Genomic DNA, 24,297 nt, shown 5'->3' with positions numbered 1-24,297 from the left:
TTTAAATATTTAGAGAGTATAGATTTCTAACTCATCTTTCTATCTAGTAGTAAGTACCTATAATTTAGGATTGAACTAACTCTATTTTCCAATTTAACTATAAAGTCATATGTCTGACAAGGAGAGTATGCTTATGAAGCAGAGTATTTGAATTGGGGATTGTCTCAGACAGTCTAACACATATGGTACCCATATCTATGCAATTGCCCAGGGGAAATTATAAAAAAACATGTCTTGTGTTTCATTCCCTGAAGTCAACGTATTCCCTAAGCAAAGCTGGCTCTAAAATGTGCCTTTTACCCTTTGGCCTGTACAGAGATGCTGTATGTGCCATACTAGACAACACGGAGATATCTGGTAGAAATATAAAGGTTCACTCTAGCCACGTTGCTGCAGTTGCTAGTAACTTTTCCCAGGCTTCAGAAGGACATTCTGTAGAGTCTTATGATGTAAGAGGGCGTTCCCACTTCAGCTGTGGCCAGCAGATGCTATGTCAACACTCTCTATGTCCACGTGTGCTGATAAAAGCAGGGAAAATGTGAATAATGAAAAAGAATGGCAGGCAGTTCTTTTGCTGGCTATGGTGATTTTAAACACAAGCTAAATACACACTTAAGCTTCATCCTGGCAAAGTGTTGTAGTCCCTTTGAAATTTTTCACTCTTGTGAGAATGACTCATGTCTTGGAAATGACAAGTTTCAATTCTGGTGCTCCCAGTGCCTTTAGGCATTGGTTAATGTACCATGTGGAAGTTTTCAACATCCCCTCAGCTGTATTAATTAATAAGAGATGCTGTACTTGCCTGCCTTTCACTGAAAACTCAGCATTTCACCATTCCCCAGCAGTCTAAACTTTCCACTTGTGTTATGGTTACATTTATCAGACTCCTACATTGCACGCTGTGGCATCCCATATAGCTGCTAGAAGTGGAACACCAATATGCTTTTTGTTATGTTTGCTTTTTAGCTCCCTAGTTAACCGATCCTTTAAGCTGCAATGCATTCTGATTTTTAAAAACACTTTTGTAAACACTGTTCCATATTTCTCCTCACTATGGCCCTATGAGGTCTTTGACAAGTTCTGTTACTTCCATTTAACAACAATAAAAAAAAAATGACATCTGCAAACTAGAATCCTGCTCTCCAGGGTGCTTTGCATTATTTAAATTATACTAGTTGAGCACACTGAGACCCAAATGCATAAAGGACAAACAAAGAAAAATCCAGAAATTATTTTGTGCTAACATAAGAGTCCATGGCAGGTATTCCTGTTTGGTGGGTGGCTTCCTTTCATATGGCAATCCAAGGACCAAGTTCCATCTATCTTGGGGCTCTTCAGTTCTCTAAAACATTGTTGATAAGTGTGCCAAGCCTGTGGAGGGACCAGAGAAATTAGAGGAGGTATATTCTCTTTCTAAAAAGACCCTAGTGGAAGTGGCACATCTCGAATTTCCAAAGCCTGGAATGTCTTGGCCACACCAAGCCTATACTCAGGAAGGAAAGGGAACGCAATTGGTAAGAAGGCACACTAAGGTTTCCCAAAAGTACAGTGCAGAACCCCTTAGGATCATCTCAATGTACTATTGCAGGGAATAGCAGGTGACTGTGTGAATGTTGCCTCCTGGAGCTGAGCAACATGGTGTCCATGCAGCTGTTAATAGCTTAGTGCATACTGTGTGAACACTTAATGTTAAGTTTGCATGTGGATTAGGAAATTATAAATAGCACATCAAGCAAAAGGTTTTGCAAAGGTAATTTCTTAGTCTAAATAGAAATTTATTTCTATTTAAAATAAATTTATTTCGCTTTTAAAAATCAGTTGAATTATGCCAGGCGCTGTGGCTCATGCCTGTAATCCCAGCACTTTGGGAGGCCAAGGAAAGCAGATCACCTAAGGTCAGGAGTTTGAGACCAGCCTGGCCAACACGGTGAAACCCCATGTCTACTAAAAATACAAAAGTTAGCTGGGCATGGTGGTGGGCATCTGTAATCCCAGGTACTCAGGAGGCTGAGGCAGGGGAATTGTTTGAACCTAGGAGGTGAAGTTTGCAGTGAGCCAAGGTCGCACTACTGCACTCCAGCCTGGCCGACAGAGCGAGACTCCATCTCAAGAAAAAAAAAAAAAAAAGAAAAATTAGTTGAATTAAAGAAAAAGATTAAACATTAAATATCTATATGATAAAAGCCCAAAAATGAATGCGAATGACTAAAGAGGAAAATAAAACTCCAGGAGAAAAAAAAAATAAAGGTTTGCAAAGCACTCTGTTAATCGGAAATGCTTTGGGAAATACAGAAAAATGGCTCTTTTGTCCTTGAGTTGTTTAAAACTTTTTTCAGGAGATAGACAAAATTTAGGAATGATAGCAAAACGGACTGTTACTGAGCGGAAATGTGTTTCAGGTCTATTGCGCTATAGCTTTTTTTTTTTTTTTTTTTTTGAGATGGAGTCTCACCCTGTCGCCAAGGCTGGAATGCAGTGGCGAGATTTCGGCTCACCACAACCTCCACCTCCTGGGTTCAAGCGATTCTCCTGCTTCACCCTCTCAAGTAGCTGGGATTACAGGTGTGCCACCACGCCTAACTAATTTTTGTATTTTTAATAGAGATGGAGTTTCACCATGTTGGCCAGGATGCTCTTAAAATCCTGACCTCATGATCTTCCCTCCTTGGCCTCCCAAAGTGCTGGGATTACAGGCGTGAGTCACCGCACCTGGCCTATGTGCTACAGCTTTTGATAGAATGGAAACTCACTTGCTGAAATAAATCATGATATTATTTGTCCTTTTAATTTATTCGCTATTTCTACAAACATTTATTGTGTTTACTGGGTTCCAGTAAGGTTCATGATGCTTAGGATCTAATCAGCTAGTATTGGTGATGGTGGATGGAAGAGACAGTCATTGGAACAAAGGAATATAACTCAGAATTACGGGGACTTTGATAGATATCTATGCAGGGTACTTAGGGATGGAAGATTTTTAGTTATCAGTGGAGAGTTCACAAATAATCAGTTCTAAAATCCCTCATTTAACAGATATTTTAAAAAAATAAGCAACTACTGAGGCCCAGAGAGGTATGGTGACTCACCCGAGTTCACACAGTTAGTTAATGAGCTAGTACTAGAATCCAGTACCCTAATCTCCAATTTCATCTGGCTTCATGGAAAGGATGTAAGTTGAGTAATACGCATTGGAGGTGAGATTAAATTATGCGTGAGAAATTTAGCAAAATCTCCAGTGGATTTTTTCATTGGCCAGTATCAAGGGGTGAGGGGACTGACTATATGGAAGAATGACTGCTTTGGGTGTTAGAAACTTTAGGTTCCATGCCTGGCTATGACCACATATATAGACTGCAGCCTTAGTTAAGTAATCCAACACATTAAAGCAATGTATGTAGCATTTGATTAATACATTATGGTTTAATACGGGCGTCCCCAAACTACGGCCCGCGGGCCTCATGCAGCCCCCTGAGGCCATTTATCCAGCCCCCCTGCCGCATTTCAGGAAAGGGCACCTCTTTCATTGGTGGTCAGTGAGAGGAGCACAGTATGTGGCGGCCCTCCAACAGTCTGAGGGACAGTGAACTGGCCCCCTGTGTAAAAAGTTTGGGGACGCCTGGTTTAATACATTCTGCTATCCTGTACCATTATCTGATTTGACTTTTGAAATAAGCCTCTGAGGTATGCTGGAAGGGCATCCTTATCCCTATTTTGCAGATGAGAAAACTGCAGAAAGTCACCTAATGAGCTAGGTGAGAGGCTGAGTGTCAAAACCCCTGAATGCTTCTAGTCCAATACTCTCTCCAGGATACTAGGTATATAACAAGTGTGTGACAATCACGGTTAACTAAGAATATCATCTGATTATATTACAGATGCATTGTGAGAGGTTTCTATGTATCCTGAGGATCATTGGAACCACACTCTTTGGAGTCTCTCTCCTCCTTGGAATCACAGCTGCTTATATTGTTGGCTACCAGTTTATCCAAACGGATAATTACTATTTCTCTTTTGGACTGTACGGTGCCTTTTTGGCATCACACCTCATCATCCAAAGCCTGTTTGCCTTTTTGGAGCACCGAAAAATGAAAAAATCCCTAGAAACCCCCATAAAGTTGAACAAAACAGTTGCCCTTTGTATCGCTGCCTATCAAGAAGATCCAGACTACTTAAGGAAATGTTTGCAATCTGTGAAAAGGCTAACCTACCCTGGGATTAAAGTTGTCATGGTCATAGATGGGAACTCAGAAGATGACCTCTACATGATGGACATCTTCAGTGAAGTCATGGGCAGAGACAAATCAGCCACTTATATCTGGAAGAACAACTTCCACGAAAAGGGTCCTGGTGAGACGGATGAGTCACATAAAGAGAGCTCGCAGCACGTAACGCAATTGGTCTTGTCCAACAAAAGTATTTGCATCATGCAAAAATGGGGTGGAAAAAGAGAAGTCATGTACACAGCCTTCAGAGCACTGGGACGAAGTGTGGATTATGTACAGGTAGGTCTCCATGTTTCTGCCAGGGCAAACATACATTTAAATAAAGCAGCTTTTGTATCTGTCCAGTCATATGCTATAGCCCATCCTTGTACCTTCTGAACACAGTACTTCTTTCAGTTCATTTGAAAACAGCATGACTGTTGAAAGCACATTTTCAAAAAGAGAAAAAAAAATCTTGTAAAACGGTTAAGACTATCTATGAAAATGCTTAATTTGTACCATGTTATTGGTTAAAAATCAGGATTATTTTGACAGGAGACTCTTCCTTCCCTTCCCTCCCCCTCTCTTACCTTCTCTGCCCCCTTGGTTCTGCCAAATCAAATCCAACGTCATTTTCCACTCTCTAAAACTCTCCAGCTTTGTAAGAAAATAGTGTCTGCCTGAGCAGAAGGGTCTTGAGAAAATCTGCAGGCTGAAAGGAGGCTATAAAATGTTTTTCACAGAGACTGGGCAAAATGAAGGTGATGAGAACAATTCTGATTTAAAAGAGGGGGAAAAATAAAATTGAGAGAAGGAAAAGGAAAGCAAAAAATGGGGGGAAAAAAATCTTAGAGCAAAAGCAATGTTTATTTCACTCTCCAAACAGCATTACCTCACTCACTGCAACTTGACCTTTGAAAGCATTTGTGGTGGTGTTTGCCTGCATGAAAATTAGACAGGCTGTGTCTCCCAGTAATTTTCTGATATTTCACTGTAGGGCTTCTCCTCTCCTGGTTCTCATTGAAGCTTCCTTCTTTAAAACATTAGCGGGGTCCTTGTGAGTTTCTAGTTTCAATTTTCTGCAGATACTTTATAATAATTAGATTTTGGCCATGATCGTATTTAGGGGGGAAAAATATTTCTGGCTTATAAAAGGCACTGGGATGTTCTTCTCCTCTAGAATTTCTAGTGAAATTCCAGTTTTTAGAAGACCCATCCTATTCCTATTCTTTTTTTTTTTTTTTTTTTTTTTTTTTTTTTTTTTGAGATGGAGTTTCGCTCTTGTTACCCAGGCTGGAGTGCAATGGTGCGATCTTGGCTCACTGCAACCTCCGCCTCCTGGGTTCAGGCAATTCTCCTGCCTCAGCCTCCTGAGTAGCTTGGATTACAGGCATGCGCCACCATGCCCAGCTGATTTTTTTGTATTTTTAGTAGAGATGGGGTTTCACCATGTTGACCAGGATGGTCTCGATCTCTTGACCTCGTGATCCACCCACCTCGGCCTCCCAAAGTGCTGGGATTACAGGCTTGAGCCACCGCGCCCAGCCCATCCTATTCTTTAGGGTGCTTTACTGTCACAGAGTCATACCCAGTGGTTGTCAGGTAGTGAGATAGGAATGGGCATCAGCTTTAGAGTGAGTTGGCCAAGGTTCTGATCATAGCGATTACTAGCTGGTTGACCATGAGCAAGACCACCCACCTCTCTGAGTCTCAGTTTTCTGGATAGAATAAATTAATGTATTCCAAGTGTTTAGCAAAAGTTATTTATGATGTTATCATTGATATAAGCAAAGCTTTTTCTATTAATATTATTATTTATTATGTTATCATTTAGTCCTTACTCAAATTATAGTACCTGTCAATTGTCACCATACGACAAATTTCAGTTGATGTCTGAAGAGTTAAGAGGCATTTCTTCATTATATTAATCTGCATGTTAATCTCCCTTCTAGAAAGTTGGGAGCATTTCTCTGTCAAGCTTCTCCTAATTTCTCCAAGGTAAAACTTTCAAGTTAAGGTAGTTTCAGTCATCTTCAGACATTCGGTATCAACATAGTACAACTATGGACCTAGATGAGAGGATAATAGGCTATTTTTAAAGGGAAAGGATGACTGAGAACTTATAGAAGAGCTCAAAAATGAAGTTCTGGGTTTTAAATGAGAAAACATCTGTTTTGATAGTTTGTCTTTTAGTTAAAACAATTGCTACATTTGACATTTCTAATCAAGTCCTCGTTGTGTGGGTTTTTTCTTCCTTAAAAAAACTTGCTCCTCCGAAACCCCTTTCTTCCATCATTTTTGTTTTGAATTTTGTTTGTATCCTTGACAACTTTATGCTATGCCTGTCCAGGAAAAAAAATAATACAAAATATGAAATTATTAGAGTAGGCCTCCTGCTAGAGACCTAATCAGGCTTGAGAACTTTTCTTTCTCTGGGCTGAAACAGGGGAGGCCTCCAGATATATTGACCCGACCAGCTGCCCTTAACTAAGTCCTGATGCCTCCAGGGAGTGTCAGCCAGGTCCAAGCACTCACACAGATAGACAAATCTCTTAGCATTCTGAAACTGGTAATTCCATCCTTCTGTCCCTCCGTAAATTTCCCAATATTTAACCATGGCGAAACTATAAAAATGGCAATTTTCTAAGGTTCAGTATAAACACTAACACCCCATCTTCTATTCTGATTGACCCAGGGTTTGAGAATTGCAAAGCAGAAACCACAGAAAGAGAAGAAGGGAAGAAGGATTTGAGGATGTTGGCTGCTAAGCATTACAAGTGATGGAACTTGGAGTGCAGGCTGGTTAGGGAAAGAAGGAAGCAAATTTCAGGTGGTAATACACAAGAGAAAATGGGGGCTGGAAAGAAATTGACCATCTGCTTACAAACTTGCTGGAGAATTCTGCTTAACTGTGGAGAGAGGTGGCCAAAAGGATTGGTTTCCAGTTGCAGCTGAATCCTTGGCACTCTTTTCACTTGGTCTTGAGTAGATGTCTTGCTTACTGCTCTTACAACCTATTATTTCATACCTTCACCACTCTACCAAAATCCTATCCGAACTCCTCTCTGCTTAACTATTAACAGATGACCTTGCCTCCTATTAAAGAAAAAGTCAGAAGCACTGATTCTTAATGCTGCCAAGATCCTCTTTACTCTCTTTCTTACACTGTTTCAAGAGTATCCAATCTGACTTCTTGTCTCAGGGTTCTCCTTTTGATCTATGCTCCTGAGACCCCTGAGCCTGCTTGCTCTTGTCTCCTCGGGAACAAAGCTTTATCAGTTCACAGCTCTAACTCTGTCTGTCTCAGCTTTCATCTCTAGACTTCTCTACTGACTGCTCTCTTGGCCTTGTAGCTGTTCAAATAATTAATGCTGACATCGAACACTGAGGAGGTTACTAGTCAAGGAGAAAGCCAGTGTGGCAGCCAATTTATTTAATGATGCTGGTGGGTGCTTTCAGAGGTAAAGAAGATAGAAAACAGAAGAAGGGAAAAAATAAAATGAGAAAAGAAGTTGAAGAGAGCCAGTGTGGTGGCTCATGCCTGTAATTCCAGTGCTTTAAGAGGCTAAGGTGGGAGGATTACTTGAGCCCAGGAGTTCAAGACCAGCCTGGGCAACATAGGGAGAGCTCATCTCTCTCTAAAAAAAATAATAAATTAGCTGGACTTGGTGGTACACATCTCTTGTCCCAGCTATTCGGGAGGCCAAGGTGGAAGGATTGCTAGAGCCCCGAGGTCAAGGCTGCACTGAGCTGTGATCACATCAACCTGTAACAGAGTAAGACCCTGTCTCAAGAAAAAATAAAAGTTGAAGGGAATGAAATTTTGCATTTTGTATTTTTTTTTTAAAAAAAAGGAGAATGAGGAAGATTTTTAAAATTCAGAATCAGTGTATATTCTATAGAAACTTTGTTTTCAAAAAAAGGATAGATTCTGACCTCTTCTGAGTATGGCTTAATGTTGGACAAAAGTCTTGTGTACCTCTTTGAAATACTGTTTATATTGGCTTTTTTATTTACAGAAGTAACACATGCTTATGGCAGCATGTTTTAAAAGTATTAAAAACACACAATGAGCAAAATTAAAATTATCTTAAATACCCAACTGATTGATGAACACTTTCCAATGTATATTTTTCTATTTTTCCCTTATTTTTAGAACACTTTGGGATTATGTTAAATTTTTATCTTTTTTTTACATAATGTTATCATAAAACTGAAAATATATTTTGATGTCTTGATTATGTAATTGCTTTATTCCTCTCTCTTATTGAACATAATTCATTCTACTAAGGAAGGCTTGTATATTCCTAATTCCTTTTAAGAAGAATTACAAAGAAGTACCAAACTGCTTAGGTGTCTATAATGTAAAGGCTTTCTGTTGGCTGGATTTGAAATCCTGTGCCATAAACCAAATCACTACAAGAGAAGAACATCCTCCCATCCCTCATTCCTTTCATAAAAGAAAGACCATGTTTTCTTTGAGGACTTTTTTTTCCGAAATGGTTTTAAACATTAATTTCAAAAAGGTTTTGTAGCTCTAAAATGTTTAGATTTTATGATTTTGTATTTGCTGCTTAATTTGAGGCTGTTTAACATAACTATATGTTTACATGTAAATTTCATTCATCTAGAATGCATATAAATAGAAAATCAAGATTAAAAAAATAAAGTTATACAATCTTGATAAAGTCTTAGAAGTTTGTTGTAATATAATTAGTGAACATGCACTAGAGCTTTGGATTGATTTTTTTTTTTTTTTTTTTTGGTTGTAGGAGAAATTTTAAATTGTGTGTAATATTCCATTTTTATAAAGTCATCTTCTGTCCTCACTGTTTGGTTGCCCCTATGTCTCACATGTATGTGGCCCACTTTTTAGTATATACGAGTTCCATTTATTGAGCATTTTCTATAAGCTAGCCATTATTAAGAACTTCACATACACTGTCTTATTAACTAACCATTACAACAAACTTATGAGGTAGATGTGATTATCCATATTTTTCGCCTACAGAATGGAAGTTTAGTAAGTAAGGAGTCTACAATGAGGTCCAAGTTTACATACTGGTTAATGGTGGACTGGGATTCAGATCAATTTGATTCCCAGGCCTTATATAGTGTATTTGTTTGTTTGTTTGTTTCAGTAGTGTGTTTACTCTGCGGTTGTACTGGTAGAAGTTCAGGGAGAATAGTACCATCTTGTATTTACTAAGTAATTGTGGGATTTTTTTGTTCTTGCCATTACCCCCTTTTTGCTGGAGAAATTGGGCTGGTGGGGGTGATGCAGAATTTCTATTTACTTTTGGGTGTTGTGGCAGGAACCAGTAACAAATGCCACACATTCTACAGATAGTCTCGTTGGGTCAAGGTTAAGATGAAGGGTGAAGGTTAAGATGAAGGGTTAAGCCTTACAAGCAGGAAAAAGGTGAAGCCAGTAGCAAAAGAAAGAGTTTTGATATGTTTTCAACCTGTTTCCTCATTGAAGGCAGCCAGAGTAATTAATATTTCTCTCTTGCTGTTAGCTGTCAATGCCCTTTGAAGTGGTATAGGAGGAAGTGAGGAGATCTCCATCAGTCTGAAAACAAAAGACATTAAAAATAAAACATGGAGATCTGGCATTTTAGACTTGGGTCTTAGAATTTAAAAGACATGTGGTGTAATAGATAACAGTATTTCTACAAAAGATTTTTATTTAGATTGTTGTGAGATAAATTAACTTTAAGATCAGTGAGATAAATTAGAGGAATGCTACAGATGCTTCCAGATAAATTTGAGTTTGTTCACTAATAAGAGATTCTCTATATGTAACCAATTCCTATGTTCTTATTAGTGATCGTTGCTACTGATCTATTTGTGATAATAATCGACATAATCCTTTAGGTACAGGTTTACTTACAGAGTATAACATATTAAAGACTATAACCTTATACTAATGGAATACTTCTATATAGTCATTTGTAATTCACAAGGTACTTTTATTTGTAGTGTCTCACAAATGTGTCATGATGATGGCAAATGGCTTGTTCAAGGTCAGAGAAGTAGTACGTTACAGAATTTCAGACTTTAATTAAGGCTTCTTGATCTCATGGGTACTTGCTCATATAATGGGCAAAATCTTGGCTGAAGAAAATTTAATTTATTTATATCCTACCCTTTAGGCTCTTCATAACACAGGGAGATGGAGACAGATTTTACAAAATCTACCAAATTAAAATTGGGCTTCAAACATATTTAATCTCAACTTCACAGTTATTTTTAAGAAAGCAGAACCTTCCCCTTGTAACCAGTTATTTTGAACCCAGGGTTGGCAAACTTTGCTTATAAAAGGCTGAATAGTAAATATTAGGCTTTGCAGGCTATATGATCTCTGTCGTAACTACTCAATTTTGCTGTTGCCGTGTGAAAAGCGGCCATAAATAGTAAGTAAATGAGCAAGCATGACTGGATTCCAATAAAACCTTCTTTGTGAACACTAAAATTTTAATTTTATGTCATTTCCATGTGTCACAAAATAGTCTTCTTTTGATTTTTTTTCACCTATTGAATAACGTAAAACCATTCTTAGCCCATGAGCCATATCAAAACAGGTGGCAGGCTAGACTTGACCAGTAAGCCTTGGCTCGTCAATCCCTGTTTTAGATAGGAAGGAAATGGAAGGAATTAACTGTTGGCTGGAGTAGCGAGGCAGAAAGAGTGATGGTCTTGTACAAATTAGTTGATGATTTTGTGGTTATGACTGAGGTAGCTGGTTCTTCTAAATAATGTCTTCTTGTCTGGACATGTTTCATTTACTCAAAAATTGGTGACTTACTTCATTTCCATATCGCCTAGTGAGAAGTCTTATAACTAGTGATCATGTGGTTTCAATAAATTACAGTGATACATTTAGTGTGGCCAAAAAATGTATCAGTTTGTTCTGTTTCCTGTGTGCAAATCCTGCCCTGTAACTTTTCCTTCTACAAGGTTCAGTTCTCCCTGAACTGGTGGATGTCTCTCACAGATTCTAATCCAGAGCTAAATAGCTGACATTCATGAAACTGCATACTTGTTATCGATTAATGAGGAGATGGCTAGAAAGCCTGTTCTTGCTGGATGGATTTTAAAAAGGGATAAAGTTACGCTTTTTACACCCTACTGAGTAAATTCTCTTGTGTCCATGAATATACATGCTTTCACAGACTGTCAAAGAGCATGGCTTTCTAGCTGGCATTCTGTCACCAAACAACATCCAGTAGTTGATAAATTTTAAAGCTCTTAAATCCCATGATAACATACCCTTTCCCAAGAGATTTCTGAGCTTTCCTTTCTGATACAGCTAAATTCACCATGTGAACAATCTCTCTCAGAGAACTCTTGGCACTTTGCTATTGGAAATTGGGAGGGGCAGGGACCAATTTAAATATGCAGAACCTCATAAATTTGGTTCCAGTATGGTCATTTCAAAGAGGCAGTTCCCCTGGCTGGCTTGTGCTCACAAGCAGGCAGAGTTATTTGAACATTAACTCTGGGTTGCCCGCTTCCTGTTGTTTTTCGTCTTAATTTAGCTTTCTGGTTTTACCTTTTCCAGCTTGAGTCAACAGAGGTGGGTGTGGTCATAAACTCAGGATGCTGGATGCTAAAGATGAGTTAAACTTCTGCCTTCATCTTTTTCTAGCCTCATGACAGACCTTCTGCCCAAGTTTGTAGCCACATACAAACCAGTGATTGACAGGGCATGGGAGAGACAAAATAACGCTTTCGGGGGAATTCTTCTAGGTTCCAGAGCTTTGGGATACTTGGATACAAACCCAAGTGTCAGTAAAATCCTGTTGTTGTTGTTGTTGTTGTTTGTTTGTTTGTTTGTTTGTTTGTTTTTTGCAATGAAAAACGAATGCCTAGCTTCTGCCTAATTTTTTTTTCTTAAAATAAGTGAGACTATGCTGAGCTAAATGGAATGACAAAAAGACAATGGGGTTTCATTTAGAAAATGAGTGCTTCTAAATAAGCAGAATAAAGTTTTATAAATGCAGAAGTTAACCCAAAAATTGCTATAATTGAATCTAGAAGGGTGATAGGTTCACTTTCTGATGCCCTGTATACTCTACATGGTATAATTTCCAATAATTCATTTAAATTGCTATTTTTACCAGCATTCTTTATTAACATGAAACCTTTTCAGGAAAAAAAAAAAAAAAAAAAAAAAAAAAAACTATTAGCAAAATTGAGGAAGATACTTTTATTTTTTTATTTTATTTTATTTTATTGAGATGGGAGTCTCGCTGTGTTGCCCAGGCTGGTCTCAAACTCCGGGGCTCAAAGAAACCTCCTGCCTTGGCTTCCCAAAGTGCTGAGATTATGGATGTTAGCCACTGCACCCAGGTTAGATGCTTTAAAAAATGTTGGGATTCCTTAGTTACTAATGTGAGGGACTCATGCTACAGGTAGCTGAAGTCCCCTTTAATTCTGAGACTTTATGCTTCTACTAATTAGTTAATTTTTTTTTTAAATTCAAAACTGGTATATCAAATACTATTTTCTGTGATACAGGGTCTCACTTTGTCACTCAGGCTGAAATACTATTTTTATAGAGTGGTTTGCTGAATCTTTAAATAATTTCTTTTGATATTTTTTTAAAAATGCTAAATCAAGGCCGGGCGCGGTGGCTCAAGCCTGAAATCCCAGCACTTTGGGAGGCTGAGGCGGGTGGATCACGAGGTCAAGAGATCGAGACCATCCTGGTCAACATGGTGAAACCCCGTCTCTACTAAAAATACTAAAAATTAGCTGGGCATGGTGGTGCGTGCCTGTAATCCCAGCTACTCAGGAGGCTGAGACAGGAGAATTGCCTGAACCCAGGAGGCGGAGGTTGCGGTGAGCCAAAATCGCGCCATTGCACTCCAGCCTGGGTAACGAGCGAAACTCCGTCTCAGAAAAAAAAAAAAAAAAAAAAAAAAAAAGGTAAATATTGATTCAGTCCAACCAGTACAGTCAGACTTGATGGCAGAATAATGAGATAAGCAATACTCGATCTCTGCCAGGTGTGCCATCATCGTCTGAATGGGGATGTCAAGCTGATTAATCACCTGAAAATTCTGATCAATTTATATTTGTTAGGACTTGGCTGCATTCAGCAGAAAATAATATGTCCAGTTAGTAAATGTTGCAGGGATAGGGAGATGGGGATTTTTTTTTTCCTCCTTTTTTTCTACTTTTGATTTTCTCTCCTCATGTGGAGGAAGCTGCATCACCAGGTATGAGCCATCCAGCCTTTCCCAGCCGTCTCACTCCTTTCCTAAGAGAAAAGGAATGTCTTAGTCTTATTAGTGAGTATGGAAGGAATAAGGGGAAGCCCAGCTCTTTTTCCCTGGCTTCTGGGAGTGGGCAAACCCCAGGAACAAGTATCAGCTGTACCTTTTGAAGGGACATAGACTGTATCTGCAGGAGACTAGTCCCACTTAGAGTCTCTCTGGGACTGAGAGTGAAGTCTCTGGAACTGAGTAAAGTCTCCAGGACTGAGTAATTCTGAGAAATAGAATTAGGAAACCCACTTTTCCACATATAAAGCTCCATTCTCCACATCAGCTTTGTAAGTATACAGGTAATAGTTTTGTTTTTTATTTGCTTTATTATTCTTCTGTTTAATTTTTCAATTGATTTGGAAATCAGGCTGGAAAGAGAAGCAAATATATAGCCCTTTGCTCTTGAGCCTCCAATAGAAGTGTCTTATTAGGAATACGCAGTTATAAACTAATTCCAGCAATTTTTTTGAAGTGGTTGGTCTGGTTTCAGACTTGCTTTTTTTTTTTTTTGGCTTATAGAAAGATTGTGTTTAAAAACAGCAATGGGCATTTCTAGAATAGTTTAAAAACAACAATGGGCCCCTCTACTTTTAAATTCAGAGGGCTAGAGGAACTTAATAGTTTAGAATAGGCCGGGCGCGGTGGCTCAAGCTTGTAATCCCAGCACTTTGGGAGGCCGAGGCGGGTGGATCACGAGGTCGAGAGATCGAGACCAACCTGGTCAACATGGTGAAACCCCGTCTCTACTAAAAATACAAAAAATTAGCTGGGCATGGTGGCACGTGCCTGTAATCCCAGCTACTCAGGAGGCTGAGGCAGGAGAATTGCCTGAACCCAGGAGGCGGAGGTTGCGGTGAGCCGAGATCGCGCCATTGCACTCCAGCCTGGGTAACAAGAGCGAAACTCCGTCTCAAAAAAAAAAAAAAAAAAAAAAAAAAAAAATAGTTTAGAATAAAAAGGTGTTGAGGGTCCTCCAAATCCCCTTCCTGATACAATGTCATTTGCTAAGCCCAGATCATATGGACTTTAGAACTATACTATTGCTTTAGAACTATACAATCATATGTAAGAGAACTGCTCTCCTGTCATTTATTTACCACATTAAAATGAAGGGTAAAATCATTATTAAATATGTCTCCCTTTCAATAATGTCATAGAATTTTCTTATCATTCAGACCTGAAAGACAAAAAAGCCTAAAAGCCTTATTGAAGGTAACTGGAATTTTTTTTTTTTTTTTTTTTTCTTAAACTGATCTCTAGGGGGACCAGCCATTACCGTTTGCCAGGACCGGGGGGTTTCCTGGGATGTGAGACTTTCATTTACAAAATTGGGAGCATATATGGCAAACTGGGACAAGTCGATCACCCTACAAGTCATACTTGACACATCACTTCAGCTGTTCTACTCAGCAATGTCATTAACTTAAATATTGAGTTTGCTGAAAAATAGGCTCTTTGTACTGGCCATCATATAACAAGCCCTCTGTTATCACCATGATACTTGCTTACTGAGGCCTTGTGGCAGTAAGATGAGGACACAGTGTGTATGCCCAATTTTGACTAGAGGGAATGTATTTATAATTCTTCCTTTGACTTAGTTTTCACATTCTTCTTTTCAGGTTTGTGATTCAGATACTATGCTTGACCCAGCCTCATCTGTGGAAATGGTAAAAGTCTTAGAAGAAGATCCCATGGTTGGAGGTGTTGGGGGAGATGTCCAGGTACATGGCTTCATTTCTTCTTTTTCTTTTTTTGCACAAAACACTTTTAAGAACAGTCTTACTCATTGAACATGTATTTATTACATACCAACTCTGTGCCAGGTACTGTTCTTGGTGTTTGAGACACATTAAAATGTGCCTTGGATCTGCTTCACTGCCTCTTTTCCTATGGAAACTGAAATAATTTAGAATTGTCTTGCTTAGTCCTGGGGTATAACCCATTTCTGTAGTAGCTAATAAGTTATATGCAACTTAAAATAAATGCGTAATGATTTCTACCATATCTTTGGGCCATAACTTAATATTTGATGTTGTGCTAAAAATTATTTAGTTAAGAGGATTAAGAAATAGCAGTATGGTCCAGGTGCAGTGGCTCATGCCTATAATCCCAGCACTTTGGGAGGCCAAGGCGGGTAGATCACCTGAGGTTAGGAGTTTGAGACCAGCCTGACCAATGTGGTGAAACTCCGTCTCTACTAAAAATGCAAAAGTTAGCTGGGCGTGGTGGGGTGTGCCTGTAATCCCAGCCACTTGGGAGGCTGAGACAGGAGAATTTATTGCACCTGGGAGGCAGAGGTTGCAATGAGCTGAGATCATGCCACTGCACTTCAGCCTGGGCTGCAGAGTAATACTTGGTCTCAAAAAAAAAAAAAAAAAAAAAAAAGAAATAGAAGTATGCTAAGAAATTGACATATATCTTATACCTATATACTTAAAGGATGATCAGTATGTAGTTGATTAAAAAAAAATCTGAGTCAAAAAACAAAGGAAGTAAAAAAAGATAGCAACTCAAATTTATACTAGTGAGAATGACAAAGAATGGATAAGTGGTTTTCCAATATTGTCCATCATGTGTTATTGATGAAGAAACAGTTAATGAAACAAATATTAATGGAGGCAATTTGATGTTTGTGGGATGGACAAATGAATATGTGAAAATATGTGCAGATTAAAATAAGATTCCCTTGCAAATATGAGGTTAGATTTTAGTAAAAGATAAGATAGGACGTGGAAAATAGACTTCAAAATTTGGGTATTATCCTACTGTATAACCCATTTTATATATGTTGGTTGATAGTAAAGGCAAATAAATTACATAAGAAGGGACAAAGAAATAGCCTGGTGATTTTATTCTTTTAAAGAAAGCTTGCAGATGAAAACTGAACAAGATTGAGACAGATAAGAGAATTTAGAAATATTGCCAAGGAAAGTTGATAGTTTTCAATAGCCTTTATATAAAGCATTATTTCATGATTCAAATTTTTCAGGAAGGCCATGGGAAACTCTCCTATCACTGGCATTGCAAAAGCTTGGATAAAGGAGAGGAAAATTAACAGCCAAAGATAGGATCAGTTTGAAATGAACCAGCGCACAGGAGAGATGGGACCTAAAAACATTCGAATCTTAGATGCTATGAAAGAGTGCCTGGGAAAAGAGTTTAGGGATTGAGAACTAAAGCCTTTAAAAAATCTCAATATGGCCAGATGCAGTGGCTCACGCCTGTAATCCTAGCACTTTGGGAGGCCAACCTAGGCAGATGACCTGAGGTCAGGAGCAAGACCAGCCTGGTCAACATGACAAAACCCTGTCTCTACTAAAAATACAAAAATTAGTCGAGTGTGGTGGCGCATACCTGTAGTCCCAGCTACTCGGGAGTCTGAGGCAGGAAAAAAACTGCTTGAACCCAGAAGGCAGAGGTTGTAGTAAGCCAAGATGGTGCCATTGCACTCCAGCCTGGGTGACAGAGTGAGACTCCATCTCTAAATAAATAAATAAATATATCATCTCAGTGTGATAACACAATAGGCAGAGTAAGAATAGCAAAAAGAGGATAGAGAATGATGAAGTAGAAAAAAATATTCGCCATCAAAGAATCACAACACATGCATACAACTAAACAAATTAGTAACAGCATCAGAGAATCAGAGAAAATATAAAATAACCATGCCAAAAAGAGGAAGGAAGCCAAAATAGGAGGATCAAATAACAAATCTTACTGCAGGTAGTCACCTCAGGATGGAGCAAGTTTTGCTGGAACTTTTAGCTAAAGCTTACCTTTTTCTTATGTTTTTCTTCTTGCAGATTTTAAACAAGTATGATTCCTGGATCTCATTCCTCAGCAGTGTGAGATACTGGATGGCTTTTAATATAGAAAGGGCCTGTCAGTCTTATTTTGGGTGTGTCCAGTGCATTAGTGGACCTCTGGGAATGTACAGAAACTCCTTGTTGCATGAGTTTGTGGAAGATTGGTACAATCAAGAATTTATGGGCAACCAATGTAGCTTTGGTGATGACAGGCATCTAACGAACCGGGTGCTGAGTCTGGGCTATGCAACAAAATACACAGCTCGATCTAAGTGCCTTACTGAAACACCTATAGAATATCTCAGATGGTTAAACCAGCAGACCCGTTGGAGCAAGTCGTACTTCCGAGAATGGCTGTACAATGCAATGTGGTTTCACAAACATCACTTGTGGATGACCTACGAAGCGATTATCACTGGATTCTTTCCTTTCTTTCTCATCGCCACAGTAATCCAGCTCTTCTACCGGGGTAAAATCTGGAACATCCTCCTCTTCTTGTTAACTGTCCAGCTAGTAGGTCTCATAAAATCATCTTTTGCCAGCTGCCTTAGAGGAAATATCGTCATGGTCTTCATGTCTCTCTACTCAGTGTTATACATGTCAAGTTTACTTCCCGCCAAGATGTTTGCAATTGCAACAATAAACAAAGCTGGGTGGGGCACATCAGGAAGGAAAACCATTGTTGTTAATTTCATAGGACTCATTCCAGTATCAGTTTGGTTTACAATCCTCCTGGGTGGTGTGATTTTCACCATTTATAAGGAATCTAAAAGGCCATTTTCAGAATCCAAACAGACAGTTCTAATTGTTGGAACGTTGCTCTATGCATGCTATTGGGTCATGCTTTTGACGCTGTATGTAGTTCTCATCAATAAGTGTGGCAGGCGGAAGAAGGGACAGCAGTATGACATGGTGCTTGATGTATGATCTTCCATGGTTTGACGTTTGCAGTCACACACAACACCTTAGTTCCTCTAGGGGCGTACAGTATTGTGGTATCAGACAGTGCCACCAAAGGAGACATATCACTGCTGCTGGGACTTGAACAAAGACATTTATGTGGGTTTATTTTCATTCTGCCAAAGTAAAACAATACACAAACAAGAAGACACTCAGATTTAACCTGTTATTTCTATGAAAATGGGATGAATTCTTTGTTTATGCACTTTTTCCTTACTGTACATCCGCCTGAAAGTGTTTTGCCCTATATACCTCACTAGCCATGCTTTATGTGGGTTATCATGGAAGAAAAGCATTTTGGAAACTCAAGGAAATGTTCTTTCAACCTATACAACCTAACTTATGGACCGTTTTGATAGATAATTTTTTTAGGAAGGATTTTCTTTTTAACTTTACCAAATAAAATGCCAAAGGAAGTTTTAAAGGCCGTTGGCTGTGCTGTATTTTGATATAATTGTACTGTGTTTTTAAATTCTGTATGCCAATCTTAAAGACAAATTTTGCATATTCTATATTTTACTTCTCTGCAAAAATAAACCTGTTCTTCCTTTTTTTAAATAAAATAAGTTCTTAAAAAAATTTATACTTAAAAAGTCCTGCCCAAAATGTGAAGCTTGGTTGACTGATGTTCATGATAGAAAGAATAAAATGTTTCTCTCTCTCTACCTTTTAAAATTGAATAGTTTATTTCTGTGAAAAAAAAAAGTATTTAAACTTTCAATATTTTAACTTTTGTTTTTATTTCTTTTAGAAAAGGCCAATATACTTGTCTTACTTTGGAAATAAAAATACATACTTTTGTGTGTACAAAAAAAAAAAAAATATTGAAAATCAAGGCCAAAGGTAGTGCAATTTTTTCATAAGATTTTTTTTAAAAGGGAATGATAGTCTTTGAAAGAAAACAGTAGGCATCCATCACTGGACAAAACACAAATATCAAAGATGAATATTCTTCGGAGATTCTGACGGTGTTTTCCCAGACCAAGTAAAGTGGAAAGTGGAGAAATTATCTGTATAATTTGGACGTGTACAATGCGGTTTATTAAAGGTTTTGTTCTGTGGCCTGAATTTACTGAATTCTACCTATACATTGAACATGTTTTGCCTGTCCTTTTTTATTTTTTTTTTAACTTACCAGTTCACTTTACATGTTTGTATGATGTTTACATGGGTGAGTTGGATAAATTATAGATATAAAACATATAAATTCAAAATTGGCAGATGTCAGCACCAAACATCTAGCCTCTTTTACTTTCAAATGAGGAATTTTGTTTTTCTCAGTTATACAGATCAATGCTTCCTATTTCCTATTCTGGGCCTGTATAAAAATGTCTACACAGTAGAAGTGACATCAAGGTTTAATAAGTGTATCAATAATTGGCACCTATAAAAATTGTTGAACCAAATACTCTGAACTTGGCTAATGTAGTTACTACAGGATCTCCATTATCCAGTTTTATTTTTTACACGATTGACCTTGCCTTGTAGCTGGTGCTGTGTAGACTTGTGTTGAAAACACAATCATTGGAATATACGAATAATTGAATAAACAGCATTATGGTGAGGCAGAGACACACGGAGAATTGTTAAACGGTGGGTTTCCTGCCTTTCTGCCTCTTTTTTATGCAGTCATCTATATTACATCTATCCTGCCTAAGAAAAAGCTGTACATTCTATCTTCAGAGTACAAAAAGTTACACATTCTGAAACTCAAGACTCTCACTGATTTGGGAGCTTGTGGGAAACAAACACACCATGCCAATAAATGAAATTAAAACTTGAGTTCGCCTTTTTCACTATTTATGTTCTAAGTTAAGCTTTGATAACATTCAAATGTCAAATTCTCTCATTCTTATAAAAAGTTGAATTAATTGCCTGTATTTATTTTAGCAATTATTCAATGTATTTCCAGTATAGGATGTATAGTATAATTAATTTTTTGTAAATAAAATATTTTTGATAAGATTATTGCCTTTTTTTCTAAGGGAAGGGGGACCTTTGTTTTCCTGATTATAATGGTATGGATTTAGGAAGGGGGATTTGTAAAAAATATGCTGGCTGATAAAAGAGAATATGTCACTTAATATTACTTCTTATTAGGTAGAAATCCCCAAAATTGGTGTGGTTTGGAAATCTACAAAACCAGAGTGAGAGAGAGGAGAGAGACTGTTTAATTATCATTACCCTTGTCTACAATCTTTTTCTTCTGCTTCCCTTGAAAGCAGCACAAATTTAGAAAATTTTTTATTGTGGTAACTTATAGCAGGAAAATAAAGACATGCAGAATTATTATAAACAAGCTTTTTTATTTTAGCATTATTTAGAAATAATAACAAAACCTTAACCTAAGATCAATTGATGAGGGTAATAATTAAATAAATCATGACATTTCTAAAAATTGGGACATCATTAGCTATTGAACACAATGTTCTCAGATAATATATGTAAATTCTGGAGAAATGTCACATTAAAAAATAACCATTTTGTACAGTAACATTCCCAATTTTATAAAAGTGAAGATGTTTAAACATGATTACCTCTAATACTGGGAATAATTGATTTATATTCTGTATATGTTTTTGTATTTTCCAAATACTATAAATGTGTTTTTATAATCAGAAAAAAAGACAATAAATACCAAGTTTTTAAAAAGTGGGTTGGGACATCTGACAGCATTTTCTGATTAGAGGAGCTTTGATATTAATTATCTCATTTTACCTCTTATCCCTCAAATTCATCTTATTTCAAAGTTCTTTTTGTATTATCTGTTTTCTAAGAATCCTTTGTTACTTTTCTACTGCTACATTATAAACTATATACCCACTGCACATTATTGTCAGATAATGGAGATAACGGAAATATTGATGGTTCTAATCTTAATAATTCACTGATAAAGTCACCACTTGGTGACAATCTTTTAATGTAAAGAGCCTTAAAGTACACGTTTTAGGACTGGGCATGGTGGCTCACACATGTAATTCCAGCACTGTGGGAGGATTGCTTGGGGCCAGGATTTTGAGACTAGCCTGGGCAAAATGGCAAGACCCCACCTCTACAGACTTTTTATTTTTTTTAATTAGCCTGGTGTGTTGGTGTCAACCTGTGGTCTCAGCTACTCAGAAGGCTGAAGTGGGAGTATTGCTTTAGTCCCAGAGGTAGAGGAGGCTACACTGAGCTGTGTTTGTACCACTGCACTGCAGCCTGGGCAACAAGAGAGACCCTGTCTCAAAAAAAAAAAAAAAAAAAAAATACAAACAAACAAAAAACAACTATTCTTAATTCACCAGCATTACAAAAACAGGTAGCGAGCCAGATATATCTTGCAGGCCATAGTTTAATGACCACTGCTCTTTAGGAATCTGTTGACTTAGTTGGACCATTAAGTATTCCCACTGACACCTAAGTTTTGAACACATACTACGTGTTAGGTACTATGAGAAGCATGCTTTATGGCTTAGTTACTTATGACAGTCCCAAGATGTTCTGTTATTATTGCCATTTTAGAAGCAAGGAAGCTGAGTGAGGTTTAAAGAAATTTGGTAACTTAAGATTATAAAGTCAGTACATTGTAGTGGTAAAATTTAAGTCCAGGCATTATGACATCAAGCTTGCCCCTCCAACTAATGCTACTCAGTATTTTGTCCACTGTCCAGTAGCATCAGCAGCATGTGGGAATTTATTAGAAGTACAAACTTACGGTTCTACCCTAGACCTACTGAATCAAATTCTCTGGGGTATCTGTTTAATAAGATTTTCACCCAAGTGACTTTTACACACATTCTCAAACAAAAGTTTGAGAAGCATTGCCCTAATCTAGTATCTTATATTATTACCTTCAAAGTGTGTATCATTTCCAAGGTAGCTATTCATTCAAATCTTACATTCTCCCAGTGAACTTTTCTACTTTAATATAATTTACGGGTGTTGGCAGATATCTGGTTTTAATTAAGTTTATTAAGTACCTGTTATGGAGTGGGCACCATGGCTCACACCTGTAATCCCAGCACTTTGGGAGGCCAAAGTGAGTGGATCACCTGAGGCCTGGAGTTCAAGACCAGCCTGGTCAACATGGTGAAACCCTGTCTCTACTAAATATGCAAAAATTAGCTGGGGGTGATGGCTCACGCTTATAGTCCCAGCTACTTGGGAAGCTGAGGTAAAGGAATTATTTGAACCCGGGAGGCAGAGGTTGCAGTGAGCAGATAGCATGCCATTGCACTGCAGTCTAGGTAACAAAGTAAGACTGTCTCAAAAAAAAAAAAAAAAAGTTCCTGTTATGGGCAAGAAATGAAGTGGTATAGTATACACCGTCTCTATACTCAAAGAGCTTATAATTGCATAAGAGGGATATGGTAATTACACAGGGATTTGATGCAAAATAGAGGTATAGAGTGCCATGGGATGTGAAAAGAAGAAGGTGAACATGTACAATTAGCTTCATAACGGCAGGTTTTAAGATAGCCTGGTATTTAGGTTGATTCTTTAAAGATGTATAAACTTGGATGGAAATTAAGGACTTTTCAGGTAAAAGAAATAACATGAATACAGTGATCGTGATGTAATTTTATTATGTGATCCTTTAAACAGAATTAACAAATTAAAAGTGGAGGTTGTAGTTAACCAAGAGTGGGACATGACTATAGAAAATAAATTTGAAGATGGATGATAGGAGACACAGCTGGGAGAAATACTAGTATTTACATGACTTTTGATAGATCACACGCCTATGGAATTTTTGGACCGGCTTCTAACATTGTCATAACACAGTGGCTCACAACTATAATCCCAGCACTTTGGGAGGCCGAGGCAAGTGGATTGCCAGAGGTCAGGAATTTGAGAGTAGCCTGGTCAACATAGTGAAATGCCATCTCTACTAAAAATACAAAAAATTAGCTGGGCATGGTGGCAGGCACCTGTAATCCCAGCTACTAGGGAGGCCGAGGCAAGAGAATTGCTTAAACCCAGGAGGCAGAGGTTGCAGTGAGCCGAGATTGTGCCACTGTACTCCAGCCTGGGCAATAAGAATGAAACTCCATCTGAAAACAAAAAACAAAACAAACAAAGTGAGGCACTTTATGATGATTTGGTTTTGAAGATCTCACGGAAACAATTGTTTTTATAATTGTGATTTGGCCTGAGCATGCTTATAACAAACTGATACTGCTCTCCCAGGCACCTGACCACGTTCATCATATTTCTTCCCAGTCTGCCTCTTGTTTTACAGTCTCAGGTCATCACCTCATGCCAATTACCAAGCACTCTCTTCAGCTTTTGTTTTGGTATAAGGAGCCCATAACCAGCTGGTTATTATAGTCATTTGATCTTACCTTTGCCATGTCATTCAAATTCATCTCTCCTCTTTGTTAAGACTTTTTAAATCCCTTACCTGAACTGTTGAAAATACCTCCTGATGACCAGGCATGGTAGCTCTCACCTGTAATCCCAGCCCTTTGGGAGGTAAAGGCGGGCAGATCACCTGAGGTCAGGAGTTCGAGACCAGCCTTGCCAACATGGCAAAACCCTGTCTCTACTAAAAATACAAAAATTAGCCGGGCTGGGGGCACACACCTGTAGTCCCAGCTACTCAGGAGGCTGAGGCAGGGGAATCGCTTGAACCTGGGAAGTGGTAGTTGCAGTGAACCAAGATTGCACCACTGCACTCCAGCTTGGGTGACAGAGTGAGACTCCAGCTTAAGAAAGAAAAAAAAAAGAAAAAGAAAGAATATACCTCCTGACTACCTTTCTACTCTTCATTTCTGTTTTATCCAATGGATTCTTTGCATTTCTATTAAAATTATCATTCTAAGGTCCAATTCTGAATATTTAACTTCACCTCATTGTCAGCAAGATAAAAGCATTTAATATGCAAGAAATTATTCAAGGCTGATGATTATTTTCTCTTTTGCAGTCCTTTACACCTACTATTTTTTACGCCCTACTAAACTAAATGTTTCTGCTCCTTCTTGAACACACTTTGCCCTTCTCCTTGATCTTTGTTAATATTTGTCCTCAATTTTAAACGGCTTTTCACCTTCCCCCAATTCCTCTATCTGC

At 38.1% G+C, this 24,297-nt stretch overlaps 1 protein-coding gene across 1 annotated transcript in view; it reads left to right on the top strand.

Annotated features, from left to right (window-relative positions):
- Positions 1-20,208, top strand: part of HAS2 (hyaluronan synthase 2) — a 29,202-nt gene extending 8,994 nt beyond the window's left edge. Inside the window, exons 2-4 of the mRNA XM_003933098.4 lie at positions 3,876-4,502; positions 15,097-15,198; positions 17,281-20,208. Of these exons, the coding sequence (XP_003933147.1) occupies positions 3,876-4,502; positions 15,097-15,198; positions 17,281-18,210 (1,659 nt within the window). The 3' untranslated portion in view covers positions 18,211-20,208. The remainder of the gene's footprint in view (positions 1-3,875; positions 4,503-15,096; positions 15,199-17,280) is intronic.
- The last annotated feature ends 4,089 nt before the right edge of the window (positions 20,209-24,297 follow it).

This window comes from Saimiri boliviensis, chromosome 15, assembly GCF_048565385.1.
Source record: "Saimiri boliviensis isolate mSaiBol1 chromosome 15, mSaiBol1.pri, whole genome shotgun sequence".
NCBI classification, from domain to species: Eukaryota; Metazoa; Chordata; class Mammalia; order Primates; family Cebidae; genus Saimiri; species Saimiri boliviensis.
The sequence above is the reverse complement of the archived record's forward strand: the minus strand, read 5'-3'. Positions and strand labels throughout refer to the sequence as shown.